At 32.9% G+C, this 9,525-nt stretch overlaps 1 protein-coding gene across 1 annotated transcript in view; it reads left to right on the top strand.

The window, feature by feature from the left end:
- kalrna (kalirin RhoGEF kinase a) overlaps nt 1–9,525 on the top strand; it is an 81,229-nt gene that overhangs the window by 2,675 nt on the left and 69,029 nt on the right. The window contains 4 exon segments of the mRNA XM_016559117.1: nt 2,569–2,738; nt 4,621–4,666; nt 5,032–5,227; nt 8,638–8,804. Of these exon segments, the coding sequence (XP_016414603.1) occupies nt 2,569–2,738; nt 4,621–4,666; nt 5,032–5,227; nt 8,638–8,804 (579 nt within the window).

The raw sequence follows: 9,525 nt of genomic DNA, 5'->3' as shown, positions 1-9,525 counted from the left end.
AGCTGTACCCTCACTACTTTACAGTGTAGCAAATTGTCATTTCTTCAGTGTTGTCACATGAATAGATATAATAAAATATTTACAAAAATGTGAGGGGTGTACTCACTTCTGTGAGATACTGTATATATGAATATATAATTCATATTGTGACAATATTAAAAGCAGATACAGTTATTATGGAAACCACAAAGATGGCAACATCACATTCACCACTGTGCTTTGTAACTATGTCAACAGTGTTTGAAACTAATGTAAAGAGAAATGAGCTCCTGAAGTGGCATGTAGGCCGTGTTTAATTCTGTAAGGAATATCTGTATGTCTTTGCTGCGCGGTTTGGTTTAATGTATCCATTGTGTTTAGCTTTATCCTAATGTGGGCGATTTTTCCTGTATTGTAAAACTTGTCATATGTGTTACTGTTCAGAGCTCTTGTGTATGATTCATATGAATAATATTCCTGAGTGTGTCTCAAGCCCCTGTTGGGGGAATCATCTATCATGAGTATCACATCCTCCTGGTAGAGCTGCTCTATGCCTGCAACATGTTAAAGCTAAACATGACCAGCCTCCTCGCTGTAGATTTGGAAACGCCTTATTCATCATTACAGACTCTCGTTCTGCATCTGGCAGAACTGATGTTCCCACGCTCATGGAGAACCTGGGAATGTCAGGGATTGATTATAAATTCTTAAAATCTCATGGGAATTCTATAGCATTTTTAGAAGTCTTTATCAAGTGATCACAAAGGTCATGGCAATTCATTGTTCAAAGGTGTTAACACTGTAAAGAGGGATCTGTGTTTATCAAACATGCCTGTGTGACTGATATTCTCTGGTCCTGTTCAGGAACTTCATCCACCAGCAAGATTGGCTCTGTGAATTGTTTCTCATAAGCTAATTAATTATGCACAAAATTAATTCAAAACATTTGTATTCCTCCACAAGGAAGAGTGAAGATGTGTTTACAGAGACTTTGAATGCAGCACAAAGATGGCATAAGTTTATTTGCAGTGATCGTGGGACTCACTGCATCAGTTTGCTGATTCTTGGTAGTCGGCACAGTTAGAAGTTAGAAAACAGGATGCACACAAATCATGATGATAACAGTTAACAACGTTTTAACAGTTCTTTCATTTCATTTATGTAAGATCAGACAAATTATCTCTTCTGCTCATATCTAAGGGCTGCATTTTTTCCATGTTTGCATGGTTTTTTCCATTATTTTATTGATTTTTTTTTTTTTTTTTTATGGTTGCAAACTGAAAAAAAATGACAATACACATTGCTGAAATGCATATGTTCATTTAATTGCATAGCCAAATAGCATATCGGCTATTGGACATTATTTGGAATTAAATCTAGTGATTTTAATTTATTTTTTTGCTCACCAAGGCACCATTTATTTGACTAAAAATACAGTAAAAACAGCAACATTGTGAAACATTACAATTTTAAAGAACTGTTTTCTATTTGAATATTTGTTAAAATGTAATTTATTCTTATGATGCAAAGCTGAATTTTCAGCATCATTACTCCTTCAGATCCTTCAGAGATCATTATAATATGCTGATTTGCTGCTCAAGAAACATTAATTATCATTATGAATATTGAAAATACTGCTTATTTTTTTGTGGAAAACATGATACACTACTATTAAAATATTTGGGGGCAAGTAAGCAAGGATTCAGCAAAAAATATCTCCAACATTAATAATAATAATAATAAGAAACATTATTAATAGTTAAGCAACAATAACAATTGATAATAATGGAGCACCATATCATATTAGCCATATTACCATATTAGCATAATATAATGATTTCTGAAGGATCGAACCAGCAACCTTTCTCTACTGACCCAGAAACACAACATCACCCAGCACTCCAGTGTTTGGGGGGAATTTTGTTCTGACTTTTAATGAATCTAGTATCATTTCTATAGTGTTTAATCTTTTAGACTGAAATGTTAAAAATGGAAGCAGCATGAGAAATGAGAGCGTATATTTCCGGCTGCTTTCTAATATTGGATTCAGGACAGATTATTGTTAGATGAGCATTATAATCTGTGCAGACAGGTCACTCCATCTCTGAGTCTGTAGAGAAGTTTAGAAACTTTTTTTAGGTCTTTGCAGGAGTAAGTGTGTTTCTGTGCTTGTATATGGGTCAGGTTTGGGCTCTGTTGTGCATAATAAATGTTGGTTACACTTTATTTTAAGGTTTCCTTGTTACAGTGTAATTATACATATAAGTACTGAGTAATATTAATTAACTACATGTACTTACTATCTGGTTAGGGTTAGGATTTGGGTTTGGCTTAGGGTTACTTGCATGTAATTATGCATAATTAATTGTTATTATAATAGTAAGTACATGTAGCATGCATAACAAGGACACCTTAAAATAAAGTGTTACCTAAATTGATAGTAAAACAACTTAATAAAATACCAATAATGTCTCAATAAAAATGTAAAAGTGCAGAAAGGTTTAGAAATTATGTCATATTTAGGAGGAATATCATGAGGAAATACTGTGACTGAAAGTCTGCACATGTGTTCATATGTGTGTGTTTCAGTTGTGGACGTGGATGGAGGACCTGCAGAAGGAGCTTCTAGAAGAAGTTTGTTCTGATTCGGTTGACTCGGTTCAGGAGCTGATCAAACAGTTTCAGCAGCAGCAGACAGCCACACTGGAGGCCACACTCAACGTCATTAAAGAGGGAGAAGACCTTATGCAACAACTCAGGTATCAAGACACACATAGTTTCGCTCATGAGTTTACACACTTACAAACACTTTTCAAAATCTCAAAAAGGCTGCATAACAGGTATTTACATATTTCCCAAAATAGACAAAATAACTTAATTTACACAAATTATCCTGTTCAAATGTTTACGTATCGTTGACATGTAAACTTGGTTACACTTTATTTCGATAGTCCACTTTAGACATTCTAAGTAACTTTGTAACTATATGTCAACTACATGTCAACTAATTCTCAGAGTAGACTGTTAGGGTAGGTTTAGGGTTAGTAGAATAAGTTGACAAAGAAAGTGTTAGAAGATATTAAGCAGACAGTCTACTAATACTCTACTAACTGCTAGTTGACATGTAGTTGCAAAGTTACTTACTGTTAATAGAACGTCTAAAGTGGACTATCGAAATAAAGTGTTACCGTAAACTTTTACAAACTTGGAAATGCATGCTCAGTATTAAGAACCAAATGGATCCAAACTTTGAAACAGAATTAAATATCTGTAAATCGAGTTATATTTTGTATTGTTGGATGTATGTAAATATATCTGTGTTTAATAGCCTCATTCATACTTTATTAAGGTGTCTTAATTACATTTGTTACATGTACTTACTATAACAATAACAGTAAATTATGCATAATTACAAGTGACTAACCCTAAACCAAACCCTAGCCCTAATCTTAACCCTATAGTAGTACGTATAGTGTGTAATTACTCTGTAATCACCTTAAAATAAAGTGTAACCCAAGTTTTATGGCCTTTTTATTAAAGAGAAATAATTCAGCAGATTTTGCAAGGGATGTGTGACTATACTTGTAGGGACTTTCCATTCACACTAATATTTCTGAATATATTTGAAAAAGCTTGCTACCCAGATGCCATCATCTTTGATTTATGGGTAGTCCGGTCCATTTCTGGAGGCACCTGAGCCATAAAGGGCAAAAAAAATCGGGCACTGGTCATCGGTAACACTTTATTTTAAGGACCAATTCTCACTATGAACTAGTTGCTTATTAGCATGCATGTTACGAGCATATTGGCTGTTTATTAGTATTTATAAAGCACATATTCTACATGACTATAATTTAGATCCCTAAATCCTACCCCATAGACCCCTTTAACAACTACCTTACTAACTATTAATAAGCAGCAAATTAGGTGTTTATTGAGGGAAAACTCTTAGTTAATAGTGAATGTGTGTTCCCTATTCTAAAGTGTTACCACATCTGCTAAAATGAAATCTTAGTGAATTCTATATTGCTTACAAAAAAATTCCTCAGAATGCGCAGCAGCTGTTGAATTGCTGTCAAGAAATATTACTTAATGCTGTAGTTACAGTAAGAGCTTAGTGAACTGTGCTCACCAGCCAAACCTTGAGCCCCTTAAATAACTAGAAAGTGTGTAAAGTAAATATGCTTATAATTGAAATCTAACAGGCAAATATGGCTCAATGTAATTTGTTAATATGAAGCAATTTTCTGTATTTTGTTTTAAGGTTGATGGAAACGCCTATAAACTTAACAGCTATGTCCTGGCAGAAAATTAGATTTTATTCTTACATTGCAAACATGCAGCATCATGAATAAGTGTTTAAAATATATGCACTGTATTGAAAGTATAGTCATAACAACTAAAACATTACACGTGTTGGCATGATACTGGTGTGACAGAGTCATTTACCAAAGCCATCTGTGTAAAGTTATATTCAGGCCCAAAGAAAACGAGGCTGTATTATTTTGTGTTTTACGGACTGTCATATATATGATGTTTATAAGCATTAAGTTATATTTTAGCCAGCATATTTCTTTAGTATAAGTGAATTGTAGATTACCCAAACCCATACTCTTAACACATTAGTTGTGTGTCGCACAGGGATTCAGCGATGAGCAGTAATAAGATGCCTCACACGAGCTCTATCGCTCACACAACACCATCATGGTAACACACATGAAACTGAAATAATGCTATTAACATTCATTTAACAACATTAGGTGTAACACACAACCCTAATATACAAAACTGATAAGAAAAAAACTAAGAAACATAGTTATTTCAACAAAAAAACATCACATTTGATTTGACTTTTTCATATTTTTCACTTCCAAAAACGGTATACTACGGTAAAATTACATGTAATGTCTAATACATTTTTTCACCGTATATAGTAGGGGAATTTACCGTTAACCATTTAACAGGTTTTTACTGTAGCATTTTTACAGTCTTTTACCGTTAAATTCATTTTTTACAGTGCACGGGTGTTAAACTGTCCCTCCTGTCCTGCAGGTAACGGCGGAGTTAGACGCGTGGAATGAGGACCTGGTTCGTCAGGTCAGCGAGTTCACCGCAGAAGAACCCAGTCTGGCTGAACAAAGACTCCAGCGGCACGCGGAGAGAAAACTGGCCATGAACAACATGACCTACGAGGTCATGCAGCAGGGTCAAGACCTGCATCAGTACATCATGGAGGTCCAGGCTTCAGGTGAGAGAGCGTGAAAAGAGTATAGGTGCTTTCACACTGACAGCCGTTAACTCAATAGTGCAAGTTGTTGTACTATTGGTACTCTCAGGTTCTTACCCACAGTCCGTTCACTGAGCACCTGATGTATTTTGCACACAAAAATAACCAGGGGCTGGATTCACGACCATCTTCTTAAGATAAAAGTTAAGGTATTTCTTAATCCAAGAAGTTTGTATGAATCTTCTTCCTAAGCGCAAATCTTAAAAATAAATTCTTAAGAAGTTCAAAAGTTTTAAAATTATAAATTGCACATTTTCAATATGACTTCCATATATATATACATTATTTTGATATTTTTTTTGCTTTTTTATTAGATTAGTAGTAGTAATAATAATAATAATAATAAACATTTATTTGTGTAGCACTTTTCATACATAAAATGCAACTCAAAGTGCTTCACAAGCATAAAATTAAATGATACAATCACACAATATCAATATATATATATATATATATGTGTGTGTGTAAAATATTTTAAAAATGGCTTAAAATCATCCTAAACTCTCAGATGGGAATTTGTCATTGCGAGATGTTAGGAGAGCAAAGACTTCTTTTTGTAAAGAGATTTGATCAACACAGTCTCATGACAATTTGTATGGATTTACATTTGCGTGAATTGGTTGTGAAATTGTGCACGTTCATTTACACACATTCACACCTCCTGAGGATTAGGTTTAGGGGTGGACCTTCATGGTGATGTTTTACCTACAAATCATCCAAATCCATACGAAATCACACACTCGTACAGTACTTATGAACTGTCATGTGATCGGGTTTGATCTGATAGAGATATAGACACAGAGGAGAGCCGCACAGAGGAAGTGTCAGGTGGCAGTGCACAGAAACACGGCGAGATGAACCAATAGGATTCAGTCTCCTCTGTGCTGTGATCTCCGGTCCGCAGTCACGTGGGCGGCACTAATGACGCTCAGCACAGCTTTCATTTCAATATAAAGAACTGTGTTACACAGAAGTTAGACCAAATGTCACCCATCTCTTCAACTGTGTCTGTATTTAACCCACATTTCTTTTGCCCTCTGCTTTCATCTTCATATCATCCCAATGTCCAGCGCTGTGTCTCACAGATATTTTTAACACTGGAAACAGACTTCCTCTCCTCAAAGTGCTGACCCAACTCTCACCCCCCTCTCTCTCACATATGGGTCTTCTGTCCAGGCTTTGGACGCCGTCTGTTCCAGACATTGCTGTGACAATCTCTCACACGCCTGTGTGTGTCTCATTCTGCTGCTGGGACAACATTTACAATCACTGAATTAAGCTTTACTAGATGCTCTATATGCATATCATTCATTCATTCATTCTCTTTCTTTCTTTCTTTCTTTCTTATTTCTACTGACTTAAACTAAACTTTCCAACTGTAGTTCTAGTAAGAAGTAATTATTAGAAATCAAATTTAGCAAAATAATTTATTTGAATTATTCTTTCAGTAAACTACAAGAAAATAAAACTCATTAACACATTCTGTCTTATTAATAATATTAATAATTACCAATTCATATTTTACCCCAATATCTAAAGAAAAACAAAACAAAACACAAAGAAAGTTATTATAAGAAAATTGAGACTATTTTTGTGTATGAGTATTTATTTATTTATTTATTTATTTATACTTCCCAACTGTAATTCTAATAAGAAATAATTATTAGAAATCAAATTTAGCTAAATAATTTATTTGGATTATTCTTTCAGTGAACTACAAGAAAATAAAACTCATTAACACATTCTGTCTTATTAATAATATTAATAATAATAGTAATAATAATAATAATAATAATAATAATAATAATAATAATAATAATAATAATAATAATAATAATAATAATAATAATTACCCATTCATATTTTAACCCAATATTTAAAGAAAAACAAAACAAAACACAAAGAAAGTTATTATAAGAAAATTGAGACTATGTTTGTGTATGAGTATTTATTTATTTATTTATACTTCCCAACTGTAATTCTAATAAGAAATAATTATTAGAAATCAAATTTAGCTAAATAATTTATTTGGATTATTATTTCAGTGAACTACAAGAAAATAAAACTCATTAACATATTCTGTCTTATTGATAATAATATTAATAACAATAATAATAATAATAATTACCAATTCATATTTTACCCCAATATCTAAGAAAAACAAAACAAAACACAAAGAAAGTTATTATAAGAAAATTGAGACTATGTTTGTGTATGAGTATTTATTTATTTATTTATACTTCCCAACTGTAATTCTAATAAGAAATAATTATTAGAAATCAAATTTAGCAAAATAATTTATTTGGATTATTCTTTCAGGGAACTACATGAAAATAAAACTAATTAACATATTCTGTCTTATTAATAATAATAATAATAATAATGATAATGATAATAATAATTACCAATTCATATTTTACCCCAATATCTAAAGAAAAACAAAACAAAACACAAAGAAAGTTATTATAAGAAAATTGAGACTATGTTTGTGTATGAGTGTTTATTTATTTATTTATACTTCCCAACTGTAATTCTAATAAGAAATAATTATTAGAAATCAAATTTAGCTAAATAATTTATTTGGATTATTCTTTCAGTGAACTACAAGAAAATAAAACTCATTAACACATTCTGTCTTATTAATAATATTAATAATTACCAATTCATATTTTACCCCAATATCTAAGAAAAACAAAACAAAACACAAAGAAAGTTATTATAAGAAAATTGAGACTATGTTTGTGTATGAGTATTTATTTATTTATTTATACTTCCCAACTGTAATTCTAATAAGAAATAATTATTAGAAATCAAATTTAGCAAAATAATTTATTTGGATTATTCTTTCAGGGAACTACATGAAAATAAAACTAATTAACATATTCTGTCTTATTAATAATAATAATAATAATAATGATAATGATAATAATAATTACCAATTCATATTTTACCCCAATATCGAAAGAAAGAAAGAAAGAAAGATTGAAAGAAAGAGAAAGAAAGAGAGAAAAAATAAAATAAATTAATTGTATTAAGAAAATTGAGAATATATTTGGACAATGGCATATTTGTTTGTTTGTTTACTTGTATGGCAGTTATGCACATTTAACTGTGACGATACATTCCTTCTCTGGTACACTTGATTCTGAATGATCAATTGCAGCATTCTGTGGTCAAATATTTCTTGTATAATGATGTATATGTATAAACTAAACTGTAGAATTGACCTTTGTCAAGAGGTTTTGCCGAGAACACTGGATTTGAACTAGTTGCCATGCTGCCACCCAGTGGCCGTGAGTACACATGTACTTTCAGACAGTATAGATGCTAAGGATTCTGGTGAAATGTGTGTATTTGTGTGTAATATGCAGGTATTGAGTTGACCAGTGAGAAGGAGGTGGATCTGGCCACTGAAGTTCAGGAGCTGTTGGAGTTTCTAAATGAGAAACAGCATGAGCTGGACTTGAGCGCTGAACACACACAGAAACACCTGGAGCAGTGTGTGCAGCTGTGCCACCTACAGGCTGAGGTTAAACAGGTAACACACACACACACACACACACACAGAATTCTCAACATAGTGGCTCATCACATCCAGATTGAGATGCATAACCTGTCCCATCTGCTTATCCATCTCAGGGCCAAAAGTGAAACGTTATCAATGAAAAACCCTTCCTGCTGCTTGGCTAATCAAAGCTATGTTTATTGTTTGTTTTCTTCATATTCGTAGTGTAGTCTTGGGATAAAGTTCAGGCAGATGTTAGCTGTTCAGAGCCACAGCTGAAATGATTTCCCAAAGATATATTCCATTTAGCATATCGTCCTTACTATATACTGTAGCAATGTTTCCCAAACTTGATTGGTAGCGACTCCAAGACCTGAAATATGTGTCTTAGATGAGGGAGACACCTGAAATGTGAATTTTTGGTGGTACTCTAGGACCAGAGTTGGGAAAAACATTTACATATTATACAAAGTGGTGCTTAATGCAAGACCACTACAGTAATTATTAAATGTATGAATGTAAATGTTAAGTAATAAAGATTTTTTTTATTTATTAATTTTAGCAAGATGTTAAGGGCTAAGACAAGACAATACAATGTTCCCTTTCATGGGAACTTCGAACTGCGTCCTCTAGGGGTCGCTATGGGGAACGCCTCGTCGTGACCCGTGTCTGAAGCATACATTGAAAAAACACCAACAACACGTTGGCCGGCGACAGCCATGACGTCACTACCGGTGCGACTATAGTATAAATA

Source organism: Sinocyclocheilus rhinocerous, unplaced genomic scaffold (genome assembly GCF_001515625.1).
Source record: "Sinocyclocheilus rhinocerous isolate Xijiao unplaced genomic scaffold, SAMN03320098_v1.1 scaffold887, whole genome shotgun sequence".
NCBI classification, from domain to species: Eukaryota; Metazoa; Chordata; class Actinopteri; order Cypriniformes; family Cyprinidae; genus Sinocyclocheilus; species Sinocyclocheilus rhinocerous.
The sequence above is the reverse complement of the archived record's forward strand: the minus strand, read 5'-3'. Positions and strand labels throughout refer to the sequence as shown.